This window comes from Macrotis lagotis, chromosome 3, assembly GCF_037893015.1.
Source record: "Macrotis lagotis isolate mMagLag1 chromosome 3, bilby.v1.9.chrom.fasta, whole genome shotgun sequence".
Classification (NCBI taxonomy): domain Eukaryota; kingdom Metazoa; phylum Chordata; class Mammalia; order Peramelemorphia; family Peramelidae; genus Macrotis; species Macrotis lagotis.
Window position 1 is genome coordinate 19,133,604 of NC_133660.1, and position 14,238 is coordinate 19,147,841.

The window sequence follows — 14,238 nt, forward strand, 5'->3', positions numbered from 1 at the left end:
GTTTTTTTCCCCCCTGAGAGATTTTCAAGTTATTCTCTACTGTGTTTGTTTTGAGCTTCCCTGCCACCATAATAGCTCTTTATGGTACAGTTCTAGTTTTGTTTGCTCACTCTAGTAATTCATTTGTCAGGCACATATCTAGTAATTTTTTTTCAATTTTCCTCTTGAGTCTTGACTATCATATTACAAAGGCATAGGTAGCTATTTATTATAGCATCATAGCTCAGTTCTTATTGTAAGAAAAATTGCACACAATTTCAATAATTACCTATAAACCAATAACCCTTTCAAATGCACTCCATAGAAAAATGCACAACATTTCTAGAAAACAAGCAAAACTGTGTACAAAACAATCACATTTTGGTTATGTTAAGGATTTACCATGTGTTTATGATTCATTTTCTTTTCTTTTTTTTCCTCTCTTGGTTTTTACAAGTGACTTGCCCAAAGTCACACAGCTAGGTAAATTAATTGTCTGAGGCTGGACTTGAACTCAGGTCCTCCTCACTCCAGGGTTGGTACTCCATCCACTGAACCACCTAGATGCTCCTCTGACTCATTTTCATATAAATCTGCTCCACCTACCTCAGACATCAGCCATTGCTTCTGTTTGAGTCCAATGTCCAAATGTTGGGTTTCATCCAAAATTTCTTCTAAAGTCAGTGGATGTGTATCACCTCTCTGGTGGCGGGTCTAAAGGCAGAGGGGAAAAAAATAGTTTAAAGTACTTTATGTACTTAACAATAGCCATCTACAGGACTTTTTTCCTTTTCAACAACGCAAAATGGTTTATTGCCTTTACTCATCTTTACTGAGTGTCTGTGATCCTATCCAGGAAAGATGTCTGCCTATGAATGTAATCAATGAGTTTGGGGGGAAAAAAAAGGGACACAGAGACACAGGGAAAGTAAACTACTCATTCTTTGACCACAGAGTGAAAGGCCTTCTACAATTAGGCTCTAAAAGTCATTAACAAATGAGAAAATTGGAATGAATGTGGATTTGAGGTCAGAGATAGTGGGATTAAATTAGGGCTGGCTATTTAACCAAGGTATAATTGTTTATTTCTGAGAGCAAAAAGGGAAAAGCTATACCAACAAAGAGAAGCTTAGAGAATCGAGGAAATAAATAATGATGAAAACAAAAAGAAGAAAATCCATGTTTGCATTAATCGTAATACCAACAAGCAGTTTTTACATCGCACAGTAGATGCTAAGATCTGGAGATCCAAAAATCTACCTCCGACCCTCTAAAAGTTTACATTCTAAAAGAGAGAAACAATATACATAGGAAAGGAGGGTCAAGAAAAACTATTTTGTTCCAATAAGCCACAGGAATGATAAAATAAGGAATAATTCATAGAATGTTTCTAAAAGGTTATACTGAGAGTAATGACTTCATTTTTTTTCCCAAAGAAAGTGGTGGACAAGCTTGGAAAGTCAGACTAAAATACCAGGAACGATTTTAAAAGCATCTTGAGCAGGAGAACAGAACTTATGATCTCTAGGAGCATTAGCTAGCAGATAGATATTTGATATATATGAATATATCTCTAACATATATTTTATAGAACAGATATGTATATCTCTAATGATATATGTATATATAATCTTTACATATGCATACAAGTATTAGGAGTATGTAAGGTCATGGATGTGAAATACATACATATCAAGGACATGCAGTGAAGGGGTGGGATGTTTAAGTACTCAACCCTTTGCAATCAGAGGTGAAGCTCAGTGCTGCCTTATCTGCTGCCTCCTCAGCACATACCTCTATTATATAAACATATACACAAACACACACACACACACATATGTATATATATAGAGGAAATGCTAACTGAACAACAAAGTCATACTTTTATGAAGGCTCACCTGGGAATATAAAGAAAAGCAATGCCACAGTCACTGTCCTTGAAGAGTTCATATCATCCTTAATCATGTCTTCACTAATTCTTATATCTCCAACCAGAAGCAAGCCCAACTCTCTGCACCCACTAGAAAGAATGTGGTGCATTGAATTAAAGCCAGAATGAGAAGAAACAGCGCTCCTGAATCACAAGGCAGGGCCTTGTCCACTTCATCACACAGCCAAGAGCATTCAATTAGTAGAGAAAGTAATTACCACTGGAAGTGACTGACATTTAAACAAAAACCAAACAAAATCATCTATTTATTCAGAGAAACCAAACCAGTCAATGAGGTTGAAATGTGCCCTCTGTGGTCAGATCACTCACTACAGCACTGCACGGATATAAACAATGAATGTCCAAAAAGCTGGGGTTTATAAAATGGTCTTTAAGATCAAGACTGTAAAATTCCACCAGATGGAGATAGTTGCCCAGCCAAGAGGATGACTCCAGTTATTCTAAGGTCCATGATCCCGTTCTAAAATCAGGAAATTAGTGTTTTCTTCAATGAAACTGAAGATAAAAGATTTCCTGAATTTCAGACATCTTTTTAGCACTTTCTAAAAACAAATCTATTGCTATTATCCCTATTCCCTTACCTTGAGAGCTATAAATTTAATGGTTTAGTAACCTTAATATTAAATGTCAATAAAGCTAACTAAATCTGTTTTGCTCCTTCCTACTCACACTGAAACTCATGAATATATAAGCTCTTTGAAGGTGGGGATTAGAAAAATATCTGTCTTCTTGTCCCCAATGTCTAGCCCAGTGCTGGGAACAGAATGGGTAAGTTTTATTTTTCTTTCTGGATACCCACTCTCCTGATAGAGAGGCAGGTGACAGACTAGGCATGCAGATTGAAAGATCAGCTGTTTTGTTGCTTCTCTTTTCTAGTGGGAACAGATGGGAGAGAAACTGGATGTGTATTACTGGGAAGACAAAAAAAAAGAATCTAAGGCTGGAAAGGAAGATTAGGTGTAGGTTTTGAAGAGTTTTCAGTTCCCTGCAGAGAACTTGGGATGTCCCAAGCAGATGTGCAATTTAGGAAAAATCCCATTGGCAGCTGGGCGGGGTTGGACTCCTCCACAGCACAAAGAGTATGGAGGGACTAGTGTGGCTGTCCCAGGGAGATGGTGAATGAGAAAGGTGGCCTCATGAGGAGAAACAGGGGAAACAGGGGAGAGATGGTATGCAAGAAAACTAGACAAGGGACAGGCTCAATGGACTGAGTAAGAATGAGAACCTGGGGATGACTCAGTTTACCAATTCAGACAACTAGAAGGAAGATGATCAACTTGACAAAAATAGGAACAGGGTTAATATTAAAGATGAGAAGATGGCAACAAGAAGGGATCAAGTCTTAGGCGCTCTCTGATAAAACTTGAAACTAAGGACTCTAAGTTCGAGACAGAACCCACAAAGTGACCCAGTGAGGCAGTTCTCCTACTCAAGGTAACCTGGAAAAGAGCAGAAAGGCTCTGCTCCCCGGGGTCAGAGGGCTGGCCCGCCAGAGGGGTGGCCCACCAGAGCGAAAGAACTTCAGCCTCCCAGAGGCAGCTCCAGGGCGCTGGGAGCCGCGGCTCACAGCAGCGGGGGAGTCTCCTGAGCTGCACCCCGGGGAGCACCAGGAACAAAATGCGGGAACAATGGGGGACCTCTGCCAGAGCAAGAACGTGGAGCCCAGCCCTCAGGGCACACAGCGAGCAGCTTGGTCTTTCCGCAGCCCAGATCGGCAACAGAAGCAGGCAGAGTGGGTAAGCAGAAGCCTCCAGGGCATGAGCCCACTGAGCAGAGGGAGGGGAGTGAAGAGAGACTGCAGAGCTCTGTCCTCAGCCTCTGGAACTCTGACCACATTCAGATCCTGATCGCAGTCTAGGGCCCCCCCCATCTCAGCGCCGTGGCAGAGTGGGGCACTTATGGTCATTCACAGACCAGGAGGGAGGACAGAGCCTCACACATTGAGACCCTTGTGGGAATGTCCCAAAAGCTCAGGAAGCACCCCAAAACCAGGCCCAGGCTGGGAAAATGAGCAAGCAGAGAAACAAGAGGAAAATCATTGAGAAATATTTTGCATATGAGCCCAAGAAGGATCAAAAGACTCAGTCTGAAGATGAGGAAGCACAAGCTCCTGCATCTAAAGACTCCAAGAAAAACAGAAATTGGGTTTGGGCTATGACAGAGCTCAAAAAAGACTTTGAAAAACAAAGGAGGGAGTTGGAAGAAAAACTGGGAAAAGAAAGGAGAGAGATGCAAGGAAAACATGAAAATGAAGTCAGCAGCTTAGTCAAGGAAATCCAAAAAAATGCTGAAGAAAATAGCATGCTAAAAACCAGCTTAGGTTAAATAGATAAAACAGTTCAAAAAGTTATTGAGGAGAAGAATGCCTTAAAAAGCAAAATTGGCCAGATGGAAAAAGAGATAAGAAAACTCTCTGAGGAGAACAAATCCTTCAGACAAAGAATAGAATTCAGGGAGATTGATGAATTTACCAGAAATCAGGAATCAATACTTCAAAAACCAAAAAAATGAACTATTAGAAGAAAATGTGAAATATCTCATTGAAAAAACAACTGATATGGAAAACAGACTTAGGAAACATAATTTAAAAATTATTGGAATACCTGAAAGTCATGATCAGGAAAAGAGCCTTGACATCATTTTCAAAGAATTACTACAGGAAAATTGCCCTGATATTCTAGAAGCAGAGGGCAAAATAGAAATGGAGAGAATCCACTGATCCCCCCCCCCCCCGAGAAAGAGATCCCAAAAAACCAACCCCCAGGAATATTATAGTCAAGTTCCAGAACTCCCAAGTCAAAGAGAAAATATTACAAGCAGCCAGAAGGACACAGTTCAAATATCGTGGAGCTGCAGTCAGGATCACACAGGACTTAGCAGCAACTACATTGGAAGCTCGTAGGGCTTGGAATACAATATACCGGAAGGCAAGAGAGCTTAGAATGCAGCCAAAAATGAACTACCCAGCAAGGCTGAATGTCCTCTTCCAGGGAAAAAGATGGACTTTCAATGAACCAGGGGAATTTCAAAGGTTCCTTTTGGAATGGCCAGAGCTGAACAGAAGGTTTGATCTTCAGATATAGGACTCAGGTGAAGCATGGAGATTGGAGGAGAGGGGGAAAATATGAGGGACTTGATGATGAACTGCATGTATTCCTGTATAGAAAAATGACACTGATAATACTCATATGAACCTTCTTAATTAATAGAGCAGGTAGAGGGAGATTTTATAGTTGAAGCACAGGAGAAAGCTGAATTTGAAGATAAAAATATGGTGTAAAAATGGAGTCAATAGAAAAAAGGGAAATGTAATGGGAAAGAAAAACGAGAGGGGGAATAGGCCAAGATATTTCAAATAAGTTTTTTTTTTTATTACAATGAGCTATTGCAATGATATGGAAGGGGGAGGCAAGGGGAAATGAGGGAACCTTTGCTCTCATCAGAGGTGGCTAGGAGTGGAAACAGCATATATACTCAATGGGGTATAGGCATCTGGAATAAGAAGGAGGGGGGAGCAGGGGGAAGGGGTGGGGATGTGAATAAAGGAGGAGAAGATGGACCATGGTGGGAGAGTGGTCAGATATAACACATTTTCTTTTTCACTTCTTGCAAGGGGCTGGCATTGGAAGGCCTGTCCAGGACCATGGGGCCAGGTAGATTCTGGGCCTAAGGGGTGGTGTGGGGGCTCAGGGATTCTTGGCAACCAGGACCAGGGATCTGTCTGCTGCACCACTCAGCTACCCTACAGCAGAGTCAGAGTGAAAGGAGGGAGAAAATATAGTACATGGTAGTAGAGAAATACGAAAGGAGGGAGTTGGGATCAGCAATGGCAACGGTGGAAAAATATGGAAGTAAGTTTTGCAATGGACTTACCATAAAGAATGCGATACACCCATGATAGAGTTGGTGGTGTTGGAACAAAGACTGAAGCACATTTATTATTATTTGGGGGAGGGTGCAGGGCAAATGGGGCTGGGTGGCCTGCCAGGGGCCACACATCAGGGTGATCTTTGGGTGTCTGAGGCCGGATTTGGACCCGGGTGCTCCTGGCTCAAGGGCCAATGCTCTGTCTGCCACCCAGCCACCCCTACTATTATTGCTATTTTATTTTATTTTGGGTCTTTTTTTTTTCTTCTTTTTGGTTTTTGCAGGGCAGTGGGGTTCAGGTGGCTTGCATGTCACACAGCTGTGGGTGATTGTTGGGTCTACGGGGCTGGATGCGGGCTTGGGTGCTAGTCGCTCCAGGGCTGGTGCTTCGTCCATTGTGCCACCTGGCCATACCTACAACTATTACTATTTTTTTCATTTTAATTTTTTTTCTCTCCCCTTCACTTTATCGCCCAAGCAAGTCTATATTCATGGGGGGGGGGTTGTTTACTCTTAAACAAGAATATTTTATTATTGTAAAAAAAATTTGTACAAAATGAGAATAAAAAAATAAAATAAAATAGAATGTAAAAATAAATTAAAAAATTAAAAATTAAAAAAAAGATTAAAGATGAGTTTGGTTTTAGATGATGAAGTGAAATGCACAGGGGATGGGAAGTTTGAAATATCCAGCTGAGGGTTTGCTACAAGGAAGTGTTGTTGGTATGTTTGGGGTTTTTCAGGGGAAGGGGAAGAGGCAGTAATTGGGAAGGTACCAACAATAATGATGCTCCTTCCCAAAAGAAAAGAACATTGACTATTTTTTTTAATGTGCAGAAGGGAAGTTCAAAGAGAGGCAAAGAAGTAGGACAGCTCTGAAATGAACACAATGAATTTATTATGTACTCCAAAACCTTCAAGCTATAGGTAACAGGTATGGGAAGCTTCTATACAATTCTCTCCTGATATCTGTATACAGAAACATTTATTTTCATTAATACCAACTAACTCTGCTTTTTCCTCCTGGAAAATTTCATAAAAGTCACTTTAGATTTGTTCATCATTTTCATAATTGCCAATTTTAATGCCTTTCACTATTTCATTATATTAATGTAGCATGATTTCTGTAACCAGTCTGTCCAACTTGGTGCAATGTCAAGAATACTATCATGAAGATCTTTGAAACCAGCTACTGTTTTTGTTTCTAAGAATACCATGAGGCGGCCAGGTGGCGCAGTGGATAAAGCACCGGCCCTGGAGTCAGGAGTACCTGGGTTCAAATCTGGTCTCAGACACTTAATCATTACCTAGCTGTGTGGCCTTGTGCAAGCCACTTAACCCCATTTGCCTTGCAAAAAAACCTAAAAAACAAAAAAGAATACCATGAGAGTAGGAGTTTAACAGTGTTACTTGTTCATCACCAGATTTTCTTTTTCTGTTTGTTTTCACAAGGCAATGGGGTTAATTGACTTGCCCATGGTCACACAGCTAGGAAATGATTAAGTGTTTGAGGTTGTATTTGAACTCAGTTCCTCCTGATTCCAGGGCTTGCTCTGTCCACTGCACTACCTCGCTGCCCCTTCATTACCAGATTTTCTTAAGAAGTCTCAAGTTCAAATTTCCATTAGCACTGAATTTTGTGGCTTTTAATCAGTTTTGTGAGTTGAGATGACATTTAATTCAGTCCAAATAAGCAAGTAAACATGGCAGGTTAGATCCTGAGCTAGGAGAGCAGTCAATCACTAGGCACTGAGGAAACATCTACCATAGGTCAGACACTCAGGTGTAGTGCTAAGTACTGAGGAAAACAAAAGGAGGGCTATGCCTTCAAGGGGAGAGTAAAACCTATGGAAAGCTGATGCACATCAGGAGAGATGGGGTATGGCCTGGGGAAGAGGAGCCCTGTCCTGCTGCCTATCTGATAGCGCCTCTTCCATTTTCATGGGATGCCAGGACCAGTTATTGTGGCTCTGGTCCCTGGAGGGCTTCTTCTCTTTTCCCCTCTATTCTCTTTCACTAGTTGACCTCTTCAGCTCTCATGGATTCAATATCATCTCCGTACTAATGAGTCTCATTTGTCTAACTGTCTAGCCGGACTATCTCTGCTGAACATTGTTCTCACATATTTAAAGCCTATCAGGCATCTCAAACTGGAGGTTCTATCGACATCCTGAACTCAACACATACCTAGAGAATTCATTGTCTTTCCCTCAAAACTTGTAACTTTGCCCATATTTAGTGAACTTTGAAGTGCTATTATTTCTACCTTCACAACCCCTAACAGTGAGTATAACACTTGGCCAGGAATCTGGAAGACCTGAGTTCAAATAAATCCTGAGAAACTTATGACTGGTAAACAACTTCACCCTGTCTGCCTCAGTTTCCTCAAATGATGATAACACCACCACAGAGGGGTTTGTGAGGATCAAATGAGATTTTATTTGTAACACAGTGCAGTATCTGGCAAACAATGTATATAATAGTCCCTTCTGCTTTTCTTCTCTCCTCTGACACTTCGGCCCTCATCACCTCCCTCCTAGCTTACTACAATAGTCTGCCTCAAGTCTCTCCCCATTCCAGCCAACCCTTCACTGACCCATCAAAATGACTTTTCTCATAGCAGGGCTAATTATATCACTCCTCTAATCAATAAACTCCAAAGGCTCCTTATTATCTTGAGGACTAAACAAAATGTTGTTTCCCGTTCAAAGTCTTTTACCACCTGTAGCCCATTCTTACTACTCCATCCTCCTCCCATGCTACACCAGCACCATATCCTCTAGGATTCAGAACACGGGCTGTCCCCTTCTCCTGACTTCCAGAGACCCAACTTTCGCTAAGAGGTCTTTTCTAATGCCTTCCTCTCTCAGATTCCCTTCCACCAACTCTGTATCTCTCTTGTCTGAACCTAGAGATTTGCAACTTGTCTCTCCATTCACTTTGAGTGGAAGGGCACTTCCAGAGATGGAGGTCCTGTTCCTGACTACACTTGTATCCTCAGCACTGACTGACTGGTCCACAGAGAGAGCAGGAAGGAGTAGCATGACCTAGGAAACAGCCAGCCAGAACATGTGACAGTGATGGGGAGATCACCAAGGCACCGTGAGCTAGAACATGGGCAACACACCCTGGAGGGGAAACTGAGTGCCACAGCAGAGTGGTAGAGGGGGGAAAAAAAGAAGTATGTTTTAGCAAGATCCATCTGGAGGTTATTATCAGTGACAACACCTCAAAGAAATCATTTTGGTTGACCTGAATTAGTTAATCAGCAACCTGTTGATAACTAGAAAGGAACACTTTGCATTTTGTTGGGAGATTTTTTATAATGGATTCTCTTCTTGCAAATTATCTGTTAATAATCTTAGTTTAGTCTGCTTTAATGTGAGTGGGGTCTTGGTTAGTTTTTAACATTTACTTGTATACTTTTAAATGGCAAGTTACCATGAACTGCTATAAAATTTTCCTCAGCTATTGTTTTTTTTCTGCTATATTTTTGGAGCCCTTTTTTTTGGTACAGTAATTTTTATTGTAATCAAGTTAACTTAAATTCTATTCTATTTTTAATGATTCCTTGTATTTGTTAAATGGAAAAAATATTGTTCCTAACATAATAGGGAATACATCCATATTATTCTGGTGTAAGAAGACTTAGGTAAAGCTTATGCCCCTAGGTATCCCTAAATTACATCAACTATAATTCTGGGTTTATTTCTTTCAGAATTTTAATTTTAAATTAAATGGACACTTTGCAATGCAAAGATCAGAAAAAGAAAACTATATATGAAACTTCAAATTTCTATTACACATAGCTTGTAATAAATTCAATTTATCAGTTCTCAAACTCCTTGCTTGTCTGTGTTGCACTCTGAACTTTTGTTTTCTGCATTAAAAAAACAGAAACAGAAACAACTTATATTAATATTCTTTTCTTTTTTTTTTTTAAGGGGTGGGCATGACTATCACTAACATTTTTCCCCTCTATATTCATTCCTTAAAGGTCTCTCCTCTGTAACCAAAAATCAACCAGGAAACCAAATCTGCTCCTTGTCCTTACCTGAAAATTAACGTCTTGTGGTCTTTATGCTTCTGGAATGATGTATTTGTCCCTAGCACTTTCCTCTAGCACATAAAAATTTAATTATTTAAAAATCATATGGATGCAGTATAATACTGCTAATCATTAAGACTATGATAAAACTTATACAGAAAAAATTTTAAAAGATGAGATAGAGCCCAGAGATCATGGGCAACAGCTTGAAGGGGAGGTGAGAGTACTCTGCTACACTTGGGTGAGTGTGGAGTGAGGAGCACCGGCTGCAGAACCTGCAGCCAGAATCGGGAGAAAGCAGCCTGCACCCCCAGAGACAGTTAATGGAAGTCTGCAGAGATCTCTCTGCTCTTCCTGGGGCAGAACTCTGCTGTTTGCCTACACTCAGACCAAGGCTGCAGTTTGGGCTTCCATGCTAAGATAGCTGGATCCCTCCTTATAGCCCCAGGGGAGAGGGCAGTGCTGTAGTCATCTACATATCAAAGCACAGGCTAGAGGGCATAAGACCTTGGAGGAATAAAGGTCCCAGTGGGGGTCCCCCCCCCAAAAAAAAACAACCCCAAAGCCTTGGAGTGCTGAAAATTAGTCTTGGGCTGAGGAAATGAGTAAACAACAGATAAAGAAGGATCTGACCATAGACAATCACTTCCACTTCATGGAAGATCAAAACACATACTCAGATGATGACAAAATTGAAGCTTCTGTATCCAAAACCTCCAAGAGAAATAGAAAATGGGCTCAGGCTATGGATGATCTCAAAAAAGACTTTGAAAAGCAATTAAGGGAGGTGGAGGAAAAATTGGGAGGAGAAATGAGAGTGATGCAGAAAAATCATGATAACCAGATCAAAAGCTTGGTGAAAGAAATACAAAAAAGAATGAAGAAAATAATATGTTAAAAACCAGTTTAGGCCCAATGGAAAAAGCAAAACGAAAGGCAAATGAGAAGAATGCCTTAAAAAGCAGAATTAGACAGCTGGAAAAGGAGATTAAAACACTCTGTAGAAAATAACTCCTTCAAATGCAAAATGGAACTAAAGGAAGCTGATGACTTGGCAAGAAATCAGGAAGAAATAAAACTCTTCCAAAAAAGCCAAAAATTAGAACAAAATATGAAATATCTCATTGGAAAAACAACCAACCTCAAAAACAGATCCAGAAGAAATAATTTAAAAATTATTGGGCTATCTGAAAGCCACAACCAGGAGAAGAGCCTAGACTTCATTATTCAAGAAATAATAACAGCAGAATTTCCCTGAGATCCTAGAAGCAGAGGGTAAAATAGAAATCGAGAGAATTCACTAGTCACCCCCTGAAAGAGATCCCAAAAGAAAAACTTCCAGGAATATTATAGCCAAATTCCAAAACTCCCAAATCAAAGAGAAAATTCTAAAAGTTTCCAGAAACAGAGAATTCAACTACCGAGGCTCCATAGTCAGGATTACACAAGATCTGGCAGCATCTACATTAAGGGCTCGAAGGGATTGGAATATGATATTCCGGAAGGCAAAAGATTTTGGTTTACAACCGAGAATCAACTACACAGCAAAACTGAACATCCTCTTTCAGGGGAAAAGATTGGCTTTCAATGAAACAGGGGACTTTCAAACTTTCCTATCGAGATGACCAGAGCTGAACAGCAAGTTTGATCTCCAAGTACAGGACTCTGGTGAACCATAGAGGGAGTGGAAGAGAGGAACTAACTATGAGGAACTTGATGATGCTGAATTGTTTGTATTCCTGCATGGGAAGAAGATACTGATAACTCATAAATGAACTTTCTTATTTATAAGAGCAGTTAGGAGGAGCATATATAGACAGGACATAGGAAGGAGCGGAATATAATGGTATGATGTGGTAAAGGGATGGAGTCAATGGGCAATGGGGGAAAGTACTGGGAGGAAGGAGAGGGAGATGAAGAAGCTGAGAGATTTCACATAAAAAAGCTTTTTCAATGGAGTGGGGGGGAGACAAGGGGGAATGAGTGAGCCTTCATTCTCATCAGAAATGGCTCAGGGAGGAAATGACATACACACTTAATAGGGTGAGGAAATCTTTCTTGCCCTGGAAAAGGATGGGAGGAAAGGGATAGGATGAGGCAGAATGGGGGGTAGGGAAGGGGGGAATAGGTGATAGAAGAGAGGGAAATCGAGGGAGAGGATACTCAGATGCAACACCTATTGGACAGGGCCAGAATGAAAGGACAGAGAGAACAGAATAAATAAGAGTGGGGAGGAATAGAGTGGAGGTACAGCTAGTAATAGCAACTGAGGGAAAAATATTGAAGCAACTTCTCTGGTGGGCTTATGATAAAGAAAGGAACTCACCCCAGAGACAGAACCATTGAAATCTGAACACAGACTGAAGTACATTCTCTCTCTCTATTCTTGAGGTTTCCCATCTTCTTGGGGGGGGGGGGGGAGTATGTCAATTTACATCAATGAATGGACTGGAAACATGGAAACAATGAAGAGACTGTCAGACAGCCTTTGGTGGGGGGGAGGGAAGGGAGGAAAGGGGAAAAATTGTAGAATTCAGAGCCTTGCAAAAAATGATGGGTACATATTACTATTGTATATAATTGTAAAACAAATAAAATGTTGAAATTAAAAAAATGAGATAAAAATGAAATATTACTATTTCTAAAAAAGTAAGTTATTTCTAAATACAAAGTTAATTTGATTAACTTAACTTACAGTACTTAGATGCATCTATATTAAAATTGATCCTATTTCATTGCCTAGTGTCTTCCAGCAAAATGTAGTGAGCTTCCTGTTGCTTTCTTTTAACCTGCTGATCTACTTTTACTGTGGCCTAGTCTGAGCTCATGTTCTGAGTTCATTCATCCGGACTAAATTCTGCTCTGGTCCTCATTTTAACATCTTTGTTTTAAATGCATAAAGGACCTCTTGTTGAACTCCTTTTTCCAATCCATTCTGCCATTCTCTGTCCCATTTAAGTGCTTGGCTGTGATTTAGTTGTGAGTTTCCTTCTGGCCTGTCCTCTTACAATTTCTCCTCTCTTTGCTTTGAATAGAAAGTGGGGAGATAGAAGAAATGTCATTGGCCTGTTGCATAGACCAAAACTGAATTGAGCATTCTGCTTCTACTCCTGTCCCACTCCACCCAGCCCCAGTCAGATCAGAAGCATCTGCTGCTCTCAGACTTCCTGACTTTTCCTCCAATCTCTCCCTGCTGATCCATCTTCAGAAACTAAAGTGTATTTTACATGTGAATTCTCCTTCCTCTGCCTCTCTGACTATCTGGTCCCCAAGGCATTTTAATGTATTTCTACCCCAAGCTGCCTGCACATACCCAGGGCTCCTCTGTAGGCTCAGCTAAAAGTGAGATTCCTAGGGGCAGCTAGGTGGTGTAGTGGATAAAGCACGGGCCCTGGAGTCAGGAGTACCTGGGTTCAAATTCGGTCTCAGACACTTACCTAGCTGTGTGGCCTTGGGTGAGCCACTTAACCCCATTGCCTGGCAAAAAAAAAAAAAAATCCTTAAAAAAAAAAACAAAAGTGAGACTCCTGATCAATCCTGGACTCTTTATAATTGGACATTCCTGTTTTCCCATAATCCAATCAAGAAAAATGCTAAGTTTGCTCCTCCACTTTTTTTTTTTGCTAATTTGTCCCCTACTCTATTTCTTTCCTGTCCCTTTTCTTTCCTCTTTTAAAACCTTCAAAACCAATCAAAATTGTAATCTTTTCAAAGTCCCTCTGTAGCCCTCCAAGGCATGAGGCCTGTGGTAGGACACTTCTCTTCCCACTCCCTGATGGAATTTATTCACAGGATCCCTTTTCATACCACCTGCAAGATTGCTCAGACTGACCTTCCCAGGTTTTTCTTGAATTTAGCTTTGCTACATCTCAAAGTTTCTCCTGGACTGGGGTCTTCTCCTCAAACAATCATCAAAGTCCTTTCCACTGCTCCACTTTCCTTCCCCTTGCAAGGTGAGAGATTTTAGTTCACTTTCTGGAAGGCCGGACGCTGCTGTGTGTTCAGGGGCCCTGGTTCTGACTCCTTAGCACCTGAACTCTCTTTCTGGCTACCTGACTCCAGAGTTTTCAGTGTGGAGGTGCCTTGGTCTCTTCTTTCTATCTGATATTCCCCTCTTATTCTAACAGACCGGGCTCATTTTCCTTTAGGATTTCCAGAATTCCATTCAGACCTTTTTATTTGGTCATGATTTTCAGAGACTCCTGAACCAATTTTCCATGTCAGTTGTTATTGATCCTTTACAATTCTGCTTTTTCCAATATTGAGATTTTATTCTAATATTTCTCACTCTCATGGAGTTGAGTGGTTTGCTTCATTTCAATTTTCAAGGAATCCGCTCCTTAGCTATTTTCTTTCCAATTCCTTCCAACATAGAGCTTATCTCCTTTATAAT

The 14,238-nt window shown here is 40.7% G+C and overlaps 1 protein-coding gene across 2 annotated transcripts in view; it reads right to left on the bottom strand.

The window, feature by feature from the left end:
- GTF2E2 (general transcription factor IIE subunit 2) overlaps window positions 1-14,238 on the bottom strand; it is a 110,907-nt gene that overhangs the window by 31,336 nt on the left and 65,333 nt on the right. For both annotated transcript variants that reach the window (XM_074228272.1, XM_074228271.1), the window contains exon 4: window positions 586-693. In XM_074228272.1, the coding sequence (XP_074084373.1) occupies window positions 586-693 (108 nt within the window). The remainder of the gene's footprint in view (window positions 1-585; window positions 694-14,238) is intronic.